This window comes from Pristiophorus japonicus, chromosome 3 (assembly GCF_044704955.1).
Source record: "Pristiophorus japonicus isolate sPriJap1 chromosome 3, sPriJap1.hap1, whole genome shotgun sequence".
Lineage (NCBI taxonomy): Eukaryota > Metazoa > Chordata > Chondrichthyes > Pristiophoridae > Pristiophorus > Pristiophorus japonicus.
The window spans coordinates 215,442,900-215,467,137 of record NC_091979.1 but is presented as its reverse complement, the minus strand read 5'-3'; the positions used below and the strand labels follow the sequence as shown (position 1 = coordinate 215,467,137).

The window sequence follows — 24,238 nt, the reverse complement described above, 5'->3', positions numbered from 1 at the left end:
ACGCTCCAATCATCGACCTGGACCTTGATGACATCACTCTTTGCTGCCGTTGCTCTCCTGCTTCAGCTCACGCTGCTCCCTGGAGGGGGCCGCACAGACTGCTGGGCTAGGCCGCCACGCTGCTCCTTCCGCTTCCCGACCTGCTCCAATGATGCTTGCAGGCCGGGCTCTCAGCATCTTTCCTTCTCATTGGGATATATTTTTGTTGTAAGTTATGAAATAACTCTTTACATGTCTGCCACTGCTTATCAACCGTCCCATACTTTAGTCTATTTTCCCAGTCCACTTTATCCAACTCTACCTCCATACCTTTGTAGTCTCCTTTATTTAAGCTTAGGACATTGGTTTGGGAACCAACTTTCTCACCGTCCAACTGAATTTGAAATTAAACCATGTAATGGTCACTCATTCCTAGAGGATCCTTTACTAGGAGATCATTTATTAATTCTGCCTCATTACACAATACTAGATCTGAGATAGCCTGCTCCCTGGTTGGTTCCACAACGTACTGTTCGCGGAAACTATCCCGGATACACTCTATGAACTCTTCCTCAAGGTTACCCTGGCCAATTTGCTTTGTCCAATCAATATGAAGGTTAAAATCGCCCATGATAATTGCCTTTCCTTTTTTACAAGCCTCCATTATTTCTTGATTTATACTCCGTCCAACAGTGTAGCTATTTTTAGGGGGCGTATACACTAATTTACATTATTTAAGCTTAGGACGCTGGTTTGAGAACCCACTTGATCCTCTGCGCCAACATCGTTTTTCACTAATGCACTGATCCCATCCTTTATTAACAGAGCTACCCCATCTCCGTTTCCTTTCTGTCTGTTCTCCCGAATTGTCAAATACCCCTGAATATTTAGTTCCCAGTCCTGGTCACCTTGCAACCACGTCTCTGTAATGGCGATCAGATCATACCTACTTGCATCTATTTGTGCTGTCAACTCATCTATTTTGTTACAAATGCTACATGCATTTAGACCAAGAGCTTTTAAATTTGTTTTTTTACCAGAAGAGGAGGATTAGGAATGTAGTGCAGGAGTCTCCCGAGTCCACCTCGCTCTCCAACCGGTATTCTCTTCTGAGTACCGGTGGGGCGATGGTGCCTCTGGGGAGTGCAGCCTGAGCCAAGTCCACAGCATCTTTGGCAGCACCTCCCAAACTTGTGAACTCTACCACATAGAAGAACAAGGGCAGCAGGTGCATGCTAACACTATCACCTGAAAGTTCCCCTCCAAGTCACACACCATCCTGACTTGCCTTTCTTTCACCATCTCGGTCAAAATCCTGGAATGCCCTCCCTAACTGTACTGTGGGAGTACCTTCACCACAAGGACTGCAGCAGTTCAAGGCGGCGGCTCACCACCACTTTCTCAAGGGCAATTAGGGATAGGCCTTGCCAGCAATGCCCACATCCCAGGATCGAATAAAAAAAGTAAAGCTCCCTCTACACTGTCCCATCAAACACTCCCAGGGGAGGTACAGCATGGGTTAGATCCCGAGTAAATCTCTCTCTACATTATCCCATCAAACACTCCCAGGGCAGGAGCATGGAGTAACTTAATGCCAGCACATCTGATATATCACCTCTATTGTTGATAAAGTGGAATGCCACACTGTGTAATATTAGTAACACATGCATTTAAATAAATGGATCCAGGCCTTTGAAAAGATAATGGAGAAAATGATTCAATTTGAACCTATTGAACGTTTTTTCCTAATTTTACATAAGCAGATTTTAATGCACAAAAATGAATTAATAAACAAATTCTTTTGTAACTTGAATTTTTACTCTGATAATTACCATGAGAAATTTCACATTCTCCCTCCCCCACCCGGATTCACTTGCTCTAAATATAAAATCAGAAACATTCCTACACATTAATGAAGAATTAAACTGGAAAAAACATCATGTAAATAAACATGCGGAAAACGTTAAATGAATTATTCTGCAAGCTTTGAAAAGATCTTGTCATAATCTGTTCCATTCTGTATATTTTGCTGTCGATTGTAGTTAGGTGTGTTTCACCTCTCGCATCCTCACTGCGGGCGGGGGCGGGGGCGGGGTGATTGGTCGGCTTTTCCAATGGAATTACACGCAGGCGGGGCAAAGTGTTGCTGGTGGGAGTGCTGTTTGATTAGGAGAAATACGGTGCTGACATTTGAACACTGGAGGGATTACTGTGCTGTAAGCAGCTGATGCGATTTCATCACTTTACAAGAGAACCCCGAGATCGAACTGAAGTGAAATTACGAGACACGAGGTCGCTGCCTGCAAACCATTAACGTCAGTGACACTGCCGGGTCATCAAACACAGTAGTACAAAAGAACTTGGATTCGTATTTCCGACACTGGCAGCCAGCCGTGGCCGTTTACTCAATTCTGCAAAGGGTGGGGGGGAAGAAAAGACTTGTAAAGAAAATAAAGTGAATTTTAAAAGAAGTTGGATTAGTTTCTGCCCAAAATCCGACCATGACTAAGATACTAAGAGCGTGCAACTTGTTCAAATCCCTCAAACATGGCATTACAACTTGCAATCACATACAGCGGCCGGTGTGGTGTCTGGGGAAATCAGGAGTCAGATTATTCAGCGTCAAGGTAAAGACATTTATTTATTTTGCAGATTAGAGGCTATTGGAGAGAGAAAAAACTAGTTATACTGTTCTACTCAGTCAATTTGTGAGTAAATAACTCAATGGAATAAAGTTTTTCGATGCAAGTATTTTAAGCTAGAATCAGTCTTCGGTTTGATATGCAAAACAAAATGCAGCTATATAATTAATTTGCAGTTATAGTCTTGGGCCTATTTTGGAGAAAAAATCCTGTGAATCTAAGTGTTTGACATGGGAACACAGTGGTTCGAAACGCTTTTTGTTGTGTGTATATTTGTTTCCGTTCTGGGAGCCACCTTTTTGGAGGCAATCACTTGGGATAGATTTGTATTTGGAGACTTGGATTTAACAACTTGTTGCATTGCATTAGCTGGTTACAAATCTCCCGGCCACAATGGCTCAAAACGATACTATTCCGGCAACAAATGAATGCTGAATTTAAAGGGAAGGGCTGCACACAGTGTGTAGCAAAGGTGCATTTCCGCGTTGTTATGAGAGGGAGTGAAGGGGGATGGATGGGAACCAGTCCTGTGAGTTTTTTGTGCGCAGCCCTGAGTGAGCCGGGTGGAGTTTGCAGTCCCGGGACGGTCAGGGAGCTCCTCGCACGGCTCCGGGGTCCGGATCTGGCCCGGGAGCGCGCAGAACACTGCGCACGCGCGCTGGCGGCTTGGCTACATTTGCTAAATGTACATCGGATTAAAGGGGCCCTCTTTGGTTATTTCTCCACCCCCAAATATCTCATTTACTCAACGTAGCCCGAGTCGTGCCAGGGTGCTGTTCCAAAGCTTTGCCCAAGTCCCTATTTCTAAACATGGCGTGTCTCTGCGTTTGGCAGGCTCTTTGACTGTGGAGGGCGTTACAGCTGGGCTTATTTTTGTCCTTGCTTGACACTTGGGGGAAGGAGGCACAAGAGCTCTCCCCGGTGTCCTGACCAATATTTATCCTTCAATCAACATCATTAAAACAGATGATCTGGTCATCATCACATTGCTGTTTGTGGGAACTTGCTGTGCACAAATTGGCTGCCACGTCTCCTACATTACAACAGTGACGACACATCAAAAAAATAGTTTGTTGCTTGTAAAGTGTTTTGGGACGTCCAATGATTGTGAAAGGCGATATATAAATTCAAGCCCTTTCACAAGGTAGGGGTCAGGAGCAGGAATCATGGCCGTTTCCTTTAACCACCATCACCCCCCCCCCCTCCCCCCCCTCCCCTCCCCTCCCTTGTTGAGGGTTGCTACAGGCAGCTGTTGTGCCCTGGATATGAGCCTGGGGCCTTGACGGCCTTTAGTTATGTACCAGCTGAGTGAGCTGGAAGGGTGCGTTCTTGACACAAGTGAAGTAGCGAGGTAAACGTGCAATGAAAAACTTAGGTGGTTGCTGAGAAGTGATTGGTGAGTTGGAAGGCACTGCCCTATGTAATCACAGGAAATACAGATGAGCCCCATCTGGTTGTGTAGTAAAGGACAAGATTCATACAGCATAGTAACCTTGCTTTGCCTCAGGGTATCAACTAATTAGACACAGTAGAAGGTTCTTGTGATGCAAATCAGCCAAGTTCGGAACTGCGACGTTCCTGCTTGAGTTTCTGAAAATCCAAAGCAGGAAACTGCAACTGCTGTAAATCTGAAGCCAATAAAGAAACTTCAGGTCAGTCAGCACCTGTGGAAAGATTTATGTTTTGAATTTGGAACTTTCATCCGAACAGGTGAAAGGTTATATCTAAAACATTAACTAGCCTGTTCTCTCAATAGATGCTGACTCTGTCCAACACTGCATTTTAAAAATATTAGAAAAATATTGGACACTAACCCCCCCGCCCCCAGCTTTCTTCTCATTGCACGCTAACTCAGAGGCTGCTGTCGGTATCGAAATGATGGGATCAGAGTTAAACTTTGCAGCTGGGGCTGATTTCAGAAATGGAGGGTTCACATATTGGGACCACTGGCCTCTTTTCTTTGAACTTGGATACTGGCAGGATTCCAGAGGCCAGCAGTGCGAGTACATAAGCTGTATTACTCAAATTGACCTTCGTTGAAAAAAATGTCTGGCTTGTTAATGGATGACAGTAGATAAAAAACTTTAAATGTTTTATCTCAGGCATGTTTTAGCAATGAGCTGCAGTGGAGAGGTGTTAATTCATCTTTAATATTCTCCCACACCTCCTAGGTGGCACTCAGAACGGTAATGGAATAAGTCCTACTTAGCTTGGGAGAGGTGCATTTTATAAGATGGATTGAAAAGTGTGAAAAAAGTGAACTATCTAATGTCTTCATTTCCATGTGGGCCAGTGGCTCTCAGAGGTGCAAAAGGTTAGAATTAGTTTCAGGGATGGGACAAACTAAAGAAAGACTTGCACAATGAAAGAAATACAGCACAATGTCCCAACGTGCTTTACAGCCAATGAAGTACTTTTTTGTGGAGTGTAGTCACTTTTGTAATGAGGGAAACGCTGTAGTTAATTTGTGCACAGCAAGCTCCCACAAACAGCAATGTGACAATCAGAGTTTCAGATATACAAGTTGGAGGATTATTTGCTGTGGTAGGTTAGCACACTGTCCTTCCATCTCTGCAACCTGACTGATGGGATGAAAGTCTCTTTCCTGGGAGGGAGGGCTCTGTTTTAATGTGGACAATTACAAGGTGATGAGACTGGGGAAGGAGAGTAAGCAGTAAGTTGAATGGTAGTGAACGACAGGACAAAACACAGGAGATGGAGGACTAGTAGATAGTTCACTGAAGCAATCAGCACAGTGAGTGACAGCACAATCTTGGTCCATAGCTAGTTAGAGGGACAGGGTCCCAAGGGGGTAACGGTGAGCTCACAAAGGCCACCGATTCACTTGGTAATGCCAGCTACTGTTGACTTTAGCAAAGCTGTCCAGAGATAGGGGTGTTCATAGATTGAACTCAACAGTTTGACTAAACTGCATAATTAGGGTGTGCTGAGAAGAAGGGAGGTGAAGAGACAGGTTCGATTTAATTGTTTCACACAGCGGGTGGGATTGTGTGGGATTGACTGCCTGGGGGAGAATGCAGTAAATTCAAATGGCAGCTGTAAAGCTTTTTGATGATTGAGGGATATAACCTTTTTGAAGTTTGGGGCTGATGAGATGGGCTGAAATGCTGTCCTGGTCGTGTGCTTTCTGCTGTTGCTCAGTGAAATGAGCTCGGCAGTGCCAGCCCAATTTCTGGCAGACACAAGCCCATAGCCGTCAATCTCGGTTAAAAAAGCTACACGCATGACTATTTATTATGGGGAGAAATTGGAATAGTTGCACCTTTCCAGTCAGATATGCCTTTGAGGTTAGGATGTGTTAGAAGGAGGCTTTGAGGGTGTCCTTGAAATGTTTCCTCTACCCACCTGGAGCTCACTTGCCGTGTAGGAGTTCCGAGTAGAGTGCTTGCTTTGGGAGTCTTGTGTCAGGCATGAGAACAACGTGGCCCACCCAACGGAGCCGGTCGAGCGTGGTCACTGCTCCGACGCTGGGGATGTTGGCCTGGTCGAGAACACCGACGTTGCGTCTATACTCCCAGTGGATTTGCAGGATCTTGCGGAGGCAGTGCTGGTGGTATTTCTCCAGCGATTTGAGGTGTCTACTGTATACGGTCCACATCTCTCAGCCATATAGGAGGGCAGGTATCACTACTGCTCTGAAGTCCATAAGCTTGGTGCCAGATTTGAGATCCTGGTCTTCCTCAGGTGACCGAAGGCTGCGCTGGCACACTGGAAGTGATGTTGGACCTCGCTGTCGATGTGCAACATCCCCACCGGCACAGGGCGATCTTGGGCCAGGGATTCCCCGAAGTGGAGGAAGAGCATCCGGGAAGGCGCTGAACACCTCGAGTCTCGACGCCAGGAGCATGCAGAAACCAAGCGCAGACAGTAGAAGAGCGTGCGGCAAACCAAACTCCCCACCCACCCTTTCCTTCAACGACTGTCTGTCCCACCTGTGACAGAGACTGTAATTCCCGTATTGGACTGTTAAGTCACTGAGAACTCACTTTTAGAGTGGAAGCAAGTCTTCCTCGATTTTGAGAGACTGCCTATGATGATGATGTTAGAAGGAACTCTACATCTGCTGTGCATTGGGTGCTCAATAAATTCATGTGTTCTATTTCTTAGCTCTGCTCTTGATGAGTGTATATTTCATTTATAAATGTATCTTTACAGAAGTTAAATATTTTTTGGTTTTGTTCAATAATACTAGGTGGTCAGGATAGGTTTGTTGCACCCGTTTCCTGTCGCACACATTTACATATGAAATGTTTAATTCCTCACATTTCATGGGTACGAACAGTTATCCTTTTTGCTCTCCATAACTTGGGATAGGTACATCAGCCAGCTGATGGAAAATCACAAGCAGAGATTTACTGGTGTGTTGTACGCTCAAGTCACATGATCTTCCCCCATCCCGACCCACACTACTAATAAAGTCCTGTGCACAGATCAGTGAACTCCTTGTATTACAGCTGTTGCTGGCCGAGTTGGGAATGCTTTCCCAGTCTTATTGTTACATTGATGCACTCCCACTTAGCGAGAGGGAATTTCCAGTGTCCGGTATCACAAGCAGGGCCTTCATGCAGTGGATGACTTGGTGGAAAGTTGCTGTTGCTTTGCCTGCAGTTTTCTGTTCTGACCTGGATAGAAAATTACAAACTGTGCATATGCAATTTTTGAATACGGTTCCCAATGGCAGAGCAGAGCCTTCAGTTCTGCCCAATATATGCAGAGAAATAATATAGATAAGGCCCCCTCCATGATGTGAGACATGACATGTGTAAGTAGCATGCTTGGGAGGAGCAGGTGACTTTGGACCTATGGTTCCCAAAGCTCGCCACTGAGGTTTTCCTCGTCTCATGTCTGAGTCTGTTGTAGACTAAGTGCTAGAGATTGGTTGCTATAATTAGTCAACAACTCCATTATTGTAGCCTGTGACTAGTAGGATGGTACAAGGAGAACCTGGTGGACCTTGTTTTTTTCAGTCTAGCAAATAGAAACATAGAAAATAGGTGCAGGAGTAGGCCATTCGGCCCTTGGAGCCTGCACCACTTTTCAATAAGATCATGGCTGATCATTCACCTCAGTGCCCCTTTCCTGCTTCCTCTCCATACCCCTTGAACCCTTTTGCCATAAGGGCCATATCTAACTCCCTCTTGAATATATCCAATGAACTGGCATCAACAACTCTGTGGTAGGGAATTCCACAGGTTAACAACTCTGAGTGAAGAAGTTTCTTCTCTATCTCAGTCCTAAATGGCTTACCCCTTATCCTTAGACTATGTCCTCTGGTTCTGGACTTCCCCAACATCGACAACATTCTTCCTGCATCTAACCTGTCCAGTCCCGTCAGAATTTTATATGTTTCTACGAGATCCCCTCTCATCCTTCTAAACTCCAGTGAATACAGGCCCAGTCGATCCAGTCTCTCCTCATATGTCAGTCCTGCCATCCCGGGAATCAGTCTGGTGAACCTTCGCTGCACTCCCTCAATAGCAAGAACGTCCTTCCTCAGATTCGGAGACCAAAACTGAACACAATATTCCAGGTGAGGCCTCACTAAGGCCCTGTACAACTGCAGTAAGACCTCCCTGCTCCTATACTCAAATCCTCTCGATATGAAGGCCAACATACCATTTGCCTTTTTCACTGCCTGCTGTACCTGCATGCTAACTTTCAATGACTGATGTACCATGACACCCCGGTCTCGTTGCACCTCCCCTTTTCCTAATCTGCCGCCATTCAGATAATTTGCCTTCGTGTTTTTGCCATAAAAGTGGATAACCTCACATTTATCCACATTATACTGTATCTGCCATGCGTTTGCCCACTCACCTAACCTGTCCAAGTCACCCTGCAGCCTCTTAGTGTCCTCCTCACAGCTCACACTGCCACCGAGCTTAGTGTCATCTGCAAACTTGGAGCTATTACACTCAATTCCTTCATCTAAATCATTAATATTGTAAATAGCTGGGGTCGCAGCACTGAGCCCTGCGGTACCCCACTAGTCACTGCCTGTCATTCTGCACCACCCATACCGATTCCACATCATCCAAGCTAATGTCCTTCCTTACTATTGCGTTAATTTCCTCTTTAACCAGCAACGCCACCCCACCTCCTTTTCCTTTCTGTCTATCCTTCCTGAATGTTGAATACCCGTGGATGTTGCGTTCCCATCCTTGGTCACCCTGGAGCCATGTCTCCGTGATGCCAATTACATCATATCTGTTAAACAGGTATCTGCGCAGTTAATTCGTCCACCTTAATACGAATACTCCTCGCATTGAGGCACAGTGCCTTCAGGCTTGTCTTTTTAACACACTTTGCCCCTTTAGAATTTTCTGTAATGTGGCCCTTTTTATTTTTGCCTTGGGTTTCTCTGTCCTCCTTTTACTTTACTACTTTCTATCTTTTGCTTCTGCCCCCATTCTACTTCCCTCTGTCTCCCTGCATAGGTTCCCATCCCCCTGCCATATTAGTTTAACCCCTCCCCAATAACACGAGCAAACACTCCCCCTAGGACATTAGTTCCGGTCCTGCCCAGGTGTTGACCGTCCAGTTTGTACTGGCCCCACCTCCCCCAGAACCAGTTCCAATGCCCAAGGAATTTGAATCCCTCCCTTTTGCAGCACTCCTCAAGCCACATATTCATCTGAGCTATCCTGCGATTCCTACTCTGATTAGCACGTGGCACTGGTAGCAATCCTGAGATTACTACTTTTGAGGTCCTACTTTTTAATTTAGGTCCTAGCTCCCTAAATTCTTGTAGGAGCTCATCCTGTTTTTTTACCTATATCGTTGGTACCTATATGTACCACGACAACTGGCTGTTCACCCTTCCCCTTCAAAATATCCTGCAGCCGCTCCAAGACATCCTTGATCCTTGCACCAGAGAGGCAACATACCATCCTCGATTGTGACCGTAGAAACGTCTATCTATTCCCCTTACAATAGAATCCCCTACCACTATAGCTCTCCCACTCTTTTTCCTGCCCTCCTGTGCAGCAGAGCCACCCACGGTGTCCTGAACTTGGCGACGGCTGCTGCTGCTCTCCCCTGATGAGTCATCCCCTTCAACAGTACCCAAAGCTGTTTTGCAGGGGGATGACTGCAGGGGACTCCTGCACTACCTTTCTTCCACTGCTCTTCCTGTTGGTCACCCATCCCCTATCTAGCTGTGTAACCTTTACCTGCGGTGTGGCCAACTCATTAAACGTGCTATTCACGACATCTTCAGCATCGCGGATGCTCCAGAGTAAATCTACCCGCAGCTCCAGTGCCGTTATGCGGTATATCAGGTGCTGCAGCTGGATACACTTCCCGTACTTAGTGGTCAGGGACACTGGAAGCGTCCCTGATTTCCCACATAGCACAGGAGGAGCATGATATGTGTCCAAGCTCTCCTGCCATGACTTAACCCTTAGATTAACTTAATTTGGCAACAACAATGCTAAAGGTTACCTACTGATAAAGAAAAAGAAAAACTACTCACCAATCACCAGCCAGTCACTTACCCCCTTGGCTGTGATGTCACCCTTCGATTTCTTTCTACTTTTTTGCTTTCTCTCCCTGCAGCTTTACCTGCTGACCTTTTATAGGCCTTACCACGCTGCCGCTCCGCCTCCTCGATGTCCCGCTTGCCTCCCGACGACGTTGGGCCTTTTATAAGCCTCCCCACGCTGCCTATGTTCCATGGCCTGGGGTGGGGCTGCTTCATGGTGCGGCTCAGTGCAATATTGCCCCTCACCGACCAGAAGGTCCCAGGTTTGATTGCTAGTCTTGGCTGTTGCAGAAACTGTGAGCGTGTCAGTTGGCTTCATTATTCCTGGGTTAAGGAGGGGAAAGTAAACTCTGGTTGCTGCTGCTTTTAGCTGCCCAGTGAGTCCTGTTGGATAGTGTGTTTGTACATCAGCCGAGGAGGACAGAATCTGGCTCAGCTGTGATGCCCTTATGGTAGAATGGCCTACCAACGCGCTCAGTATAAGCTTTCATTAATGAAGAGAGGAAAAAAATCAGGATATCGTGCCTTAAAAATGATAGATGCACTGGTCATGAAAATATAATCATTTGGAAGGGATGATGGCCTTTTAGTTAAGTTACAGTTATCATCAGTTTACACCTTTTCAAGTGTGTAATCATTTTTAAGATGCTTAACCTACATTAAGTTGAGTTTTATGACATTGCCCCAGTACAATTAATATTATAATTGGAAGCTAAATGAGATGCGGATTGTGGAGAGGGTCTGGGTAGTTAGATTTTTGTTCACAATGTTGTCCACAATCAATTAAGATGTCAATCCCAAAATACTTGCGTAAATTTAAAAAAAAATAATGTATGTGGAAAAAATAATTTCACTCCATGACATGAAAGGAATTTTCTTAACTCTGTTTTCATACTGATTTCTTTTGGCTCTTTGTTGGGGTAGTTTCATGGACTTGATACCACAGGGCTGCCAGCACCATGTTTATCACACGTGAGCCTGGATAGTGAGTGTCGACAGGCTATTTACCATGCGAAGGAATCATCCCATGCCCTGTCCTGTACTCCGCTTACTCAAAGTTGGGAACATTTGTAAAACTATTACTACTGGTATATCCAAGTATGACTTGAGTGAGTGGGGAAACTGGCAGATGGATTTCAATGTGGGAAGGTGTGAAGTCATCTAGTTTGGACCTTAGAAAATACTCTGATTTATCTTTCTTAACGGTGAGAAGCTAGGAATTGTAGAGGAGCAGAGAGATTTAAGGGTCCAAGTAATCACTAAAAACTCATGTACAGGTGCAAAAACTAATTAAAAAGGCTAATGAAATGTTGGCCTTCATCTCAAGGGCTGGAATATAAAGGCATGGAAGTTATGTTACAGCTGTACAGAGCTCTGGTTAGACACAGTCTAGAGTACTGCATTCATTTTCGGGCACCTCACCTCAGGAAGGATATATTGGCCTTGGAGGGGGTGCAGTGCAGATTCACCAGTGTTGCTCGAATGGCAATTTCGCTAGTCGTGTGACTAGTAGTTGCCTGTGACGGTTCTTGAGTTAAATACCAAATGACACACTAGACAATGGCGGTACCATTAATGTTCGTTAAATACAGAAGAAGTACAAGACTCACCACTTATACTTTACAGTTACCCAATAGGTCCGCGGATGATCAGTCCGTCCCAACACTGTTCCGTCAAGCATCTCTTCCCTGGTGTCTCCTTCTGCCGAGTGTTACTCCTAGGTCCTCGCTATGGACTGTCCGAACCTGTCTATCTTTATATCCTCCTTTTCATGCAATATTCCTATCCTAACTCGTCGAGTTGGTGCCAATAAGTCTGAGGTGATTAGGTAAGTAAGTCTAAGGTAATTAGCTTCTTTCCTGCTGAAATTGACAGTGCATACTCGTCTTTGTGTTGGGGGAAATTGGCTCCGCTTTGTCTGCCCAGACCAGTGACCTTATGGCCTGTACTTCCACAACCAGAATGATGGTGATGAAGGGATACAGATGATAAACTCACCGATAATGACAGCGAAATGACAGAAATATTAAATAATTACTTTCCCTTGGTATTTACCAGAGAGACCAACATAGTAGACATAACATTAGAAGAGATCAAAAAAGATATAAAGACATTTAAGGTAGATAGGGGGAGATTATTGATAAAATCAAACTTAGAAAGGATAAAACAACTGGTCTGGATGGATTGCACTGGTGCATATTAAAAGAAGTTGAGAAAGAAATAGCAGAGGCACTATTCCGTATATATGAAAAGGGAATAGTGCCAGAGGACTGGCGGGCAGGTAACGTGATTCCCATAATTAAAAAGGGAGAGTGAACAAGCCCAGGGAACTATAGACCAATTAACTTGGCTTCGGTGGTAGGAAAGATAATGGTTCCTTACTCAAAGATGGAATAGAAAAACAGCTAGAAACTGAAAATATAATCAGCATGGATTTCAAACGGGAAGGTCATACTTGACCAACCTTATTGAATTCTTTGAAAAAGTAACTAAGGGTGATGCAGTAGATGTAATATATTTGGATTTTCAAAAGGCCTTTTAATGTACCGCATAGTAGACTCATGACTAACGTCACGGGTGTCGGGGAACAAGTAGCAGAATGGACAAGCTGGCTATAATACAGAAAGCAGAGAGTAGGACAAAAGGTGGGAAGTGGTGTTCCACAAGGATCGGTGCTGGGAACACTGTGGTTCATCATTAAAAAATGATTGTACTAAAGATTCCAGAGTACAAATTTCAAAATTTGCTTGACGACACCAAATTGGAATTGTGGTTAATACAGAGGAGCACTGTGACAAAATACAGGAAGATATTTTCAATTTACCCCCAGCCTCAGCAGCTTTTTGGGAGAAAGAAAGAGTTCCAGATTTCCACTATTCTCTTTGTCTGAAGAAATGCTTCCTGACATCACCCCTGAACAGACTAGTTGTAATTTTAAGGTTATGCTGCCTTGTTCTGGACTCTCCAACCAACAGTTTCTCTCTATTTACCCTATCAATTCGTTTAATCATAAATTCTTCAATTAAACCACCCCTTAATCTTCTACAACAACAAAGGCAGATAAATCCCCTGGACCTGATGGCTTGCATCCTCGGGTCTTAAGAGAAGTAGCGGCAGGGTTTGTGGATGCATTGCTTGTAATTTACCAAAATTCCCTGGATTCTAGGGAGGTCCCAGCAGATTGAAAAACTGCAAATGTAATACCCCTATTTAAAAAAAAAAAGGAGGCAGACAAAATGCAGGAAACTGTAGACTAGTTAGCCTAACATCTGTGGTTAGGAAATTGTTGGAGTCCATTATTAAAGAAGCAGAGTCAGCATGGCTTTATGAAGGGGAAGTCATGTTTGACAAATTAGCTGGAATTCTTTGAGGATGTCACAAACAGGGTGGATAAAGGGGAACTAGTGAATGTGATGTATTTCGACTTCCAGAAGGCATTTGACAAGGTGTCACATAAAAGGTTACTGCACAAGATAAAAGTTCACTGGGTTGGGGGTAATATATTAGCATGGATAGAAGATTGGCTAACTAACTGAAAACAGAGAGTCGGCATAAATGGTTTATTCTCTGGTTGGCAACCAGTAACTAGTGGGGTGCCACAGGGATCAGTGCTGGGACCCCAACTATTTACAATCTATATTAACGACTTGGAAGAAGGGACTGAGTGTAACATAGCCAAGTTTGCTGGCGATACAAAGATGGGAGGAAAAGCAATGTGTGAGGAGGACACACAAAATCTGCAAAAGGACATAGACAGGCTAAGTGAGTGGGCAAACATTTGGCAGATGGAGTATAATGTTGGAAAGTGTGAGGTCATGCACTTTGGCAGAAAAAAATCAAGAGTAATTTATTATTTAAATGGAGAAAGATTGCAAATTGCGGCAGTACAGTGGGACCTGGGGGTACTGGTGCATGAAACACAAAAGGATAGTATGCAGGTACAGCAAGTGATCATGAAGGCCTATGGAATCTTGGCCTTTATTGCAAAGGGGATGGAGTATAAAAGCAGGGAAGTCTTGCCAAAGCTATACAGGGTATTGATGAGGCCACACCTGGAATACTGCATGCAGTTTTGGTTTCCATATTTACGAAAGGATGTACTTGCTTTGGAGGCAGTTCAGCGAAGGTTCACTGGGTTGATTCTGGAGATGAGGGGGTTGACTTGAGGAAAGGTTGAGTAGGTTGGGCCTCTACTCATTGGAATTCAGAAGAATGAGAGGTGATCTTATCAAAACGTATAAGATTATGAGGGGGCTTGACAAGGTGGATGCAGAGAGGATGTTTCCACTGATGGGGGAGAATAGAACTGGAGGGCATGATCTTGGAATAAGGGGCCACCCATTTAAAACTGAGATGAGGAGACATTTCTTCTGAGGGTTGTAAATCTGTGGAATTCGCTGCCTCAGAGAAGCTGGGACATTGAATAAATTTGAGACAGAAATAGACAGTTTCTTAAACGATAAGGGGTTTTGGGGAGCAGGCAGGGAAGTGGAGCTGAGTCCATGATCAGATCAACCAAGATCCTATTGAATGGTGGAGCAGGTTCGAGGGGTTGTATGACCTACCCCTGTTCCAATTTCTTATGTTCTTATGTTCTTACCTTGGATATAGCATCTTTAACAAAGTAATACATTCCAAGGCGCTTCACGTGAACATACCAAATAAAATTTGACACCGAGCCACATAAGGAGAGATAGGACAAGTGACCAAAAACTAGGTCAAAGAGGTAGGTTTTAAGGAGTGTCTTAAAGGAGGAGGGGTTGAGGTTTAGGGAGGGAATTCCAGAGTTTAGTGCCTAGGCAACTGAAAGCACAGCCATCAATGGATGCGCAAGAGGCCAGAATTGGAGGAGCGCAGAGATCTCGGAGGGTTGTAGGGATGGAGATGTTTTATAGAGGTAGGGAGGGTCAAGGCCATGGAGGGATTTGAAAACCAGGATGAGAATTTTTAAATTGAGGGGTTGCCAGACCAGAAGTCAATGGAGGTCAGAGAGCACAGGGTGATGGATCAATGGGACTTGGTGCGAATGGGCAGCAGAGTTTTGGATGAGCTCCAGTTTATGGAGGATGAACGTTGGGAGGCCCCAGGAGTGAGTTGGAATAGTCAAGTCTTGAGCTAACAAAGGTATAGTTGAGGGTTTCAGCAGCAGATGAGCTGAGGCAGGGCCGGAGTCGGCCAATGTTACGGAGGTGGAAGTAGGCGGTCTTGGTGATCGTGCAGATATGTGGTCGGAAGCTCATCTTGGGGTTGCGAAGAGTCTGATTCAGCGTCAGACAGCTGCCAGGGAGAGAGATGGAGTCAGTGGCTAGGGAACTGAGTTTGTGGCAGGACTGAAGACGGTGGCTTTGGTTTTCCCACTATTTAGTTGAAGGATTTTGGACAACTTAGAGACAGACTTCAGGGTATGCAACCTGTCCTCGTAATTTAACCTTTTTTACCCTGGTATAATTCTGGTGAATCAGCACTGCAGCACCTCTAGTGCCAATATATCCTTCCTGAGGTGTGGTGCCCAGATAAGCAGTACTCTAATTGAGGTCTAACCGGAGCTTTATGTAACTGTAACGTAACTTTCACCCCTTTGTATTCCAGTTCCTTTGAGATAAAGCCCAACAGGGTGCCAAAGCCATTGTACTCCTACAGACAGACCCCTCTGCTCATAAATCAGTCCGTTCCTGTCGGTGCCGCCTTCTATGGGTCCTGATATTGTCTCCTGAGTGTCTGAGCTCACTTGGCAGGTAGAAATACTTTTGCCAGAGTTTTACTAGTTACTCGCAGCAAACTGCACAAGCAACTGGCCTCTGCCACCAGCTCAACTGGTGAATCACCATACCCTTCCATTCCCTTTATTACTTGTGATTTGTGACACGTTTTAAAAATAAGATTACTCTTCTCTGTTCGTTCTGTAGCTCTTATTCTTGTTGAGGTACAATTGCACGACTATCGGATCCTGAAGTTGTAAAACTAAATATAGATTTTTAAAAAAAGTTTCAAATATTCTACTATGTCTACTTCATGTTTTACCCCTGTAAACAACTAGCAACAGATCATTTCAAATACCTTCACTGTATATTTGCCAGACAGGAGTTGAAGATAATGCAGTCACGGTCAAAATCATAGGATAATTATCATCAGAGCAGCAATCTTTTATTGGAAATTTGCAAGCATAGTGATTTAGTTGCAGAGAAGTGATATGACCAGGGCTACTGTGGGTCAGAAATTTTGGGAGAAGTTTAAATATGAAAAGGAGGATTAATTTAGTAGTGAGGGTTCAACCATTAACGACCTTTCTGCAGAGTCTCAATTGGCAACCTGCTGTCCTTAATTTATTTTTAATTGCAGTTGTTCCTGGCTACAATACAGAAGGGCTTGCACCAATAGCCCTGGTCTTGGGGACCTCTGTTGGTGCTGCTCCTCTCTGGCATTGGCTTTTTCTCTCGTCTGGGACCATTGACTAATTCAGAAAATGGAGAACCTCCCTTGTTTGCTTGTGTAGCAGGTCTACAGGAGAGTGGAGGCAAAGGACGATGAAACTGAGACAGAGGTCCCACGCGTCCGTGCGCTGAAGTCACAATGCTATTTTGCATCATGGCCGAAGCAGAGTGACTCACTGGGCCGGATCAGGCATTCAGCAGGTCCACAGCAAGGTCCACAGAAAACTGTTGAGCTTGAATATCTAATCTTTGGCATGCTGTTGACTGTGGGAGACTGTTGTTCTTCAGGGTTCAAATAAGATAAAAGGGCCCTATAGTCCGACCTGAATACATTAGTGATGTGTACCATGTTCATGGTCCATAGACTTGAGGCACATAATCCAGGCTGACATTCCAGTGAGTACTGAGGGAGCACTGCACTGTTGGAGGTGGCATCTTTTGAATGAGATGTTAAATTGAGACGTCTGCCCTTTTGGGTGTACGAAAAGATCCTATGGCACTATTTCGTAGAAGGGCAGGGGAGTTATCCCTGGTGTCCTGGCCAATATTTATCCCTCAATCAACATCACTAAAACAGATCATCTGGTCATTATCATATTGCTGTTTGTGAGACCTGGATGTGTACAAATTGGCTGCCGCGTTTCCTACATTACAGCAGTGACTACACTTCAAAAGTACTTCATTGACTGTAAAGCACTTTGGGATATCCTGAGTTTGTGAAAGGTGCTATAGGAATGCTAGGCTTTCTATTCATGGTCCATGGTGTATGATACAAACATACAGAGTGACTGGAGATGAGCCTTCTGCATACAGTTCTGGACACTGCACCGCTGAAAGGATATATTGGCCTTGGAAGGAGTGTGTAGCGCACATTCATTAGAATGTTCCCAAGGGTTAAACTATGAGCTGAGATTACATAAACTAGTCTTGTATTCCCTGGAATATAGATGGTTAAGGGGTGATTTATTTGAGGTTTGGGGATTTTTGAAAGGAATTGATGGAGAGAAACTTTTTCCGCTGGTGGGGGAATCTAGGACAAGGGGACATAACCTTAAAATCAGAGCCAGACCATTCAAAAAAATAAAAGGAAGACTTGCATTTATATAGAGCCTTTCATGTCCTCTGGTCATCCCAAAACGCTTTTTAAGTGTGGTCACTGTTATACTGTCAGAAATGCGACAGCCAATCTGTACTCGGCAAGGTCCCACAAGCAGCAATGTGATAATGTTTTGGTGATGTTGATTGAGGGATAAATATTGGCCAGGACACCGGAGATAACTCCCCTGCTCTTTGAAATAGTGCCATGGGATTTTTTATGACCACCTGAGAGAGTAGATGGGGCCTCAGTTTAATGTCTCATCCAAAAGACGGCACCTCCGATAGTGCAGCACTCTCTCAGTACTCAACTGGAGTGTCAGCCTAGATTTTTGTTCTCAAGCCTCTGACTTGGGGGTGAGGGGAACCTGTCACATTTCCTGCTTCCGATTGCTGTCCACTGAACTGCGGCCCCGTCTCCAGGTTTGCCGCATCTCCGTCTCCTGCCCGTCCCCAGGATTACTGGGATCAATGGTAGTATGTTGGGAAATGGAGCTGTTTGGGTCCTGCCAGCAGTTACAGGCAGTTGTCGGGGAGGAGAGAGCCAATACGCTTCTCGTTGGGGTGGGACCGTAGCAGTAGAACTTGCTGCTCCTTTTTTTTTCTTGCTGCTATTCCTCCTGACCTGATGTGGCTTAGTGATAGAAATTTCAGGCCAAAACGTGTGTGTGAACCTGCTTAGCCATCCAGCACCAGATCTGGCTGGACCTTATTGAGCTCCAGTGGATGTTCCTAGCTCTGACAAATCGATGCACTACTCTTAGATTATCCCAGAAAGCAAAGAGCTCCATTTCTCCAGTTGCTTCTCGTAACAAGTGTGAACAGCTGATGGTTATTGCCACCAAGATAGGGGACCCTCTGTTCAGTTGCCTGTTATGTTTCCCCAGCCCCCTTGCCTGTCTCCATGCCTTCCTGGGCCAGAGTGTTTGCTGCCTTGCCATGCTAGTCATCTCAAACTGAGTTTCCGATCTTGCCCTCTGCTTCACAGAGACTGCCTAGTTCCGCCTCCGCCCTTGCCTCAGCTCATCTGCTGCTTAAACTCGCATCCATGTCATTGTCGCCTCCAGACCTGACTATTCCTAAGCTCTCCTGGCTGGATTCCCAATCTCCACTCTCGATAAATTTCAACTCATCCAAAACTCTGTTGCCCATGTCCTGGCTCTCACCAAGTCCCATTCACCTATCACACGGTCCTTGTTGATTTCAGCTGGCTTCTTGTCCCTCAGTGTCCCACATTTAAAATTCTTATCTTTGTGGTTCAATCTCTCCATGGCCTCGCCCCTCCTTCTAGCTCTCTCCTCCTCCTCCAGCCGGAAAACCTTGTCCCACCTTAACTATCTAACCTCTTCCAGCCCTATAGCCCCCTGAAGCTTTAATTACTCCGGCCTCTTGCACATCCCCCACCCCCATCTCCCCACCATTGCTGGCCATACCTTCAGCTACATGGGCCCTGAGCTCTGGAATTCCCTCCCTAAACCCCTCCACCTCTACACCTCTCTCCTCCTTTTAAGACGCTCCTTAAAACCTATCTCTTTGACTATCCTTTTGGTCATCCGTCCTAATATTTCCTTTGTTGGCTCGATCTCAAATTTTGTTTGGTAACGCTCCTATGAAGCGCCATGGGACATTTTACAAGGTAAAAGGCGCTATAGAAATTAACGTTGTTCAGTCGTCTAGGCCCCACCTCAAAGCACTCGAAGGTCCACCGACACTGCCTCTGCAAAATCCTGCAAATCCATTGGCAGGATAGGCATACCAACGTCAGTGTTTGTTCTCAGGCCAACAACCCCAGCATCAAGGCCACAGACCACGCTCAATCAGTTCCGATGGATGGGCCACATTGTCCGCATGCCCGACAATAGACTCCTGAAACAAGCATTCTACTCTGAACTCCGTCATAGCAAGTGAGTCCCAGGAGGGCAGAGAAACCACTTCAAGGACGTCCTCAAAGCCTCCTTGAATAAAAGGTAATATCCCCACTGACTCTTGGGAATCGCTGGCCCAAGACCGTTCAAAGTGGAGGAGAAGGATCCGAGAAGGCGCCGAGCACTTTGAGTTTCTTCATCGGGAGCACACGGAAGCCAAGTTACAAACAGTGGAAGGAGCGTGCGACAAACCAAGCACCCACCCATCCACCCGTCCCTTCAACTACCACCTGCCCCACTTGTGACAGAGTCTATAGATCCCACATTGGGCTCATAGGAGTCACCTTAGAACTCCTATTAGTGTGGAAATAAGTCATCCTTGACTCTGGGGGACTGCCTAAGAAGACGACGACACTCTAGGATACCCTTACTAAACTTCGCCATCTCTCTCTCTCTCTCTCTCTCTTTTTTAAACCCATCTCTTTGATCATGCTTTTGGTCACCTCCTAATATAGTTAGGAAAGAAAGAACTTGCAATTATATGGCACTTTTCTCAGCCTCAGTACTTTTGAAGTTTAGTCACTGTTGGATTGTAGGTAAATTCTGCAGCCAATATAATTGCATTGTACTTGCAAGTGCAATGGTACAATGTCCTGAATATGGAATTTTGAAAACGGGAATTGTCTGAAAACTGGACATTGTTGAGGTGGCCAGTATGGTGACATTGGACGGCGAGGAGACTAGGAAATCCGTAAAAAATACAGTGCTGGGGGGGCGGCGAGGATCGACGGGCAGAGATGAAGCAGGAATCAGTGGACGGCAAGGAGTGGAGGATCGGCGGGCAGAGATGAAGCAGGAATCAGCGGATGGCAAGGAGTGGAGGATCGGCGGGCGGAGATGAGCGCCAACAGCGAGGTCTGAAACCTGGCAAAACCCAAAAACCGGCATGGACTCGGTCCTGGGGTTGCCGTATTTCCAACATTTTACCTGTACTTACAAGCTCCCACAAATAGCGATGTGATAATTACTGTACCAAATAATCTGTTGGTGGTGTTGGTTTAGAAATAGATATTGTGCAGGAAAACTTCCTTGCTCTGCGATCTTTTACAGCCATCTGAAAGGGCAGCCGGGATCTCGCTTCAACATTTCATCTGAAACACAGCTTCTCTGACAGTTGCAGCATTCCCTCAGTATTGCACTAGAGTATCCACCTAGATTTTTTTTTTTCCTTAAGTCTTTGGAGTGGGACTCGAACCCACAACCTTTTGGTCTCGGGCGAGCACGGTCCCAACTGAGCCAGGATTGACCCACTACTCCTTCATTGGTTCCGAGAGTCCTTTGTTTTTCCTCTTATGCCTCTGAAGTGCCTTGGGAGGTTTTCCGGTAAAGATTCTGTATAAATGTAAGTTTGAGTGTCCGAAAAAGAAAGACAAAAGAATGGCAGACAAGCAAAGCGAATGTATGTGAAAAGATAAACGGGTACCATAAAAATGAATACGAAAGTATTTTGTCAGCATATCCATATGTTTCCATCCCAACGAGGAAGGAAGCAGTGCTGGATCTCGTTCTAGGCAATGAAGTGGGGAAATTGTTTCAGTTGGAGAGCATTTGGGGAACAATGATCACAATACCATTAGGTTTGCAGTAGTCATGGACAAAATGAGGAATAATCAAATGTCTAAATAGGAAGAGGGTTCATTTCAGTGAGTTGAAAAAGGATCTGACCCAGGTGGATTGAAATTAAAGATTGGCAAGTAACAGTAAATGAGCAATGGGAGTCCTTCAGTGGGAGATATTTTGTATAAAGTGTATGAGAATAGGGTAAAAGTATTTTTAAACATATAAATAGAGAAGGATTGGCCCAATTAAGGACCAAATAGGAGATCTTGTGGAGGCAGATGGGCATGGCTGAGGTACTAAAGGAGTACTTTGCATCTGTCTTCATTAAAGAAGAGGTTGCTGCCAATGTCACAGTAGAGGAGGAGGTAGATAGGATAAATATAGATAGAGAAGGTATTTGAAGGTTTAGCCGTGCTTAAAGTAGAAAAGTCACCCGATCTGGATGAGATACATCCTAGGTTGCTGAGGAAAGTATAGGTGGAGATCACGGAGGCCCTGAACATAATCTTCCAATCTCCCTAGGAAATGGGAGTAATGCCAGAGGACTGCTAATGTTAAACCCTGTTCAAAAAAGGAGAGAGGGATAAACCAGGTAATTACAGGCCAGTCAGCCGAATGTTAATGTTGGGAAACTTTTTAGAGGCAATAATCTAGGACAACCTAGGTCATTACACAGTACGTCATAGGGCAAGGCCTCGATGGAGATAGTTATAATTGTGGTATCGTGTTCTGTACATTTTATACAAACTACTGAAATGCTACTTTTTTTAGGCACAGACAGCACACTTGATCCTTGACGATGGAACAAAAATGAAAGGTGTGTCTTTTGGGTATCCTCACTCAACGGCGGGAGAAGTCGTATTCAACACCGGGTTGGTTGGGTGAGTACAGCGTGACCTTACTAGACTGGCTGGATATGTGGCTTCATCTTTCCGCACACCGCATTCTACATGATATTTCCCCAATGGTGGTGCGGACGGGGGTGAGATGGACATCACCTTGCCACTTCTCCTTTTATTTTTGAGGTGGTAGAAGTGTGAATGCATCTTGGGTTTTGGATATCATTCTCCATTCCCAAGGTACACGGTGCTTTTCCTCGATCGCTGAGCCAGTCTCTGGAACTGGCTGCATGGAACATTACAGCTACAACGAACCTTGCGACTCTCCTCTAACACGGTGTCATTGGATTTTGGGCTGCTTGGTGCAGTGACCTTCCACCATGGCAGATGCATGTATTTACTCTGTTAAAGACACTGTTGCATTTATCACTTCAGATGTTGGGAGAACAATATCTGTGTGCTGTGCTCTCCGTGTTTGCTGAAAGCAGCTCCCGTATACCAATTGTAGAATCGTATATCCTTAAAAGTACAGAACCTGGGTGTCTCCTTGCTGATACTGGGTGCTTGAAATGCAGTGTGTTCCAGCTCTGCTCAAAGCACTGCTTTGCATTGGGAATCCCTGTAATCCTATTCTATGAAGAGGAAATTGAGACAATAGAGGCTATTAATCTGAGGCATCACAGAAGGTGTTTCTTCCCTACAAGTACATAGTCACTCACTAACATCTACAAACTAAAAACTAAATGTGTCCAAGACCTACATCACAGTCCCAGAAAATGGAAAAACTTTCCTCAATTTCTTTGTCTGTATCCTTTCAAGCAGCAGCAGGTGACTTTCATCGCAGTCGTCAGCAACTGCTCACCATTGCAACAAGAAGGTCATTGATGCTGTATTCAGGAGAGCTGAGCCATTTATATACTTCCCAATGGAAGCAGGCAAGCAGTTCTCCAGATTGCCAATCTTTCCAGGGATGCCCACATCCTGTGAATGGTGGGGGTGGGGGAGGGGTGGAAAGCGAGGGGAGGGGAGGGGAGAGGATGGATGGGGGCGGGCAGCCAGCCAGAGAAAGGACAGCACAACTGATAGCCCAGTGCTTTCTGTGAATAAAGTTTGACTCACCTAAAGAAGTAATTTCACTGTTCTTCAACCCCCCGCCCCCATCCCCCCCACTCAATAACCTCTGCTTAGTTCCTTCACCAGCCAGATGTTTACATTTCCCGTGCCATCTTCCAAACCCCAGATATTGAGAGCATACACAGAAAAAAACCATATAATTTTGAAAACCTCTCTCAAATATTCTCTTAAACCTTCTTTGCTCTAAGGATAACTATCCCACCTTCTCTAGAATCGCCACATAACTGAAGTTCCTCATCCCTCGTACCATTTTAGAAAATCTCCTGCACCCTCTCCAAGGCCTTCACATCCTTCCTAAAGTGTGGTGCCCAGAATTGGACACAATACTCCAGCTGAGACCTACCCAGTGATTTATAAAGGTTTACCATAACATCCTTGCTTTTGTACACTCTGCCGCTGTTTACAAAACTAAGGATCCCATATGCTTTTTTTAAACAGCCTTCTCAACTTGTCCTGCCAGCTTCAAAGATTTGTGTATGTACACCCTGAGGTCTCTCTGTTTCTGCGCCCCCTTTAAAATTGTACAATTGAGTTTCTATTGCCTCTTCTCATTTTTCCTACCAAAATCCATAATTTCACACTACTCTGCATTAAATTTAATCTCTGATGTGTCTACTCATTTCCCCCATCTCTGTCCTGCTGAAGTCCATCACTATCCACCTCATTCTTTACTACTTCCCAAGCTTTAAGTCATCTGCAAACTTTGAAATTATACAAAACTGACTAAGACAGAAAGCAAAGAATGGTGAATAGTTGTCTTTTAGACTGGAGGGGAGTATACAGTGGTGTCCGGCAGGGGTTGGTATTCGGGCCACTGCTCTTTTTGAAGTCCAGGTCATTAATATATATCAAAGGGAGCAGCGGTCCTAATACCAACCCCTAGGGGGCACTACTGTATACTTCCCTCCTGTCTGGAAAAACAACCGTTCACCACTACTCTCTGCTTTCTCTCCCTTAGCCAATTTTGTATCCATGCTGCCATTGCTCCTTTAATCCCATGGGGTTTAATTTTGCAAACATATTATTTACATGAATAGAAAACAAGAGGTCCCAGCATTACACTTATCCTGCCCATTGGATAGCATGCATTTACCCTACTCTCTGCCTTCTATCTCTATTATTAGTGGCT

General features: G+C 45.0%; 1 protein-coding gene across 2 annotated transcripts in view; it reads left to right on the top strand.

The window, feature by feature from the left end:
• Nucleotides 1-2,160: 2,160 nt before the first annotated feature.
• The window catches only part of cps1 (carbamoyl-phosphate synthase 1, mitochondrial), a 217,824-nt gene continuing 195,746 nt past the window's right edge, over nt 2,161-24,238 (top strand). For both annotated transcript variants that reach the window (XM_070876254.1, XM_070876252.1), the window contains exons 1-2: nt 2,161-2,606; nt 21,908-22,017. In XM_070876254.1, coding sequence (XP_070732355.1) covers nt 2,481-2,606; nt 21,908-22,017 — 236 coding nt within the window. In that variant the 5' untranslated portion in view covers nt 2,161-2,480. The remainder of the gene's footprint in view (nt 2,607-21,907; nt 22,018-24,238) is intronic.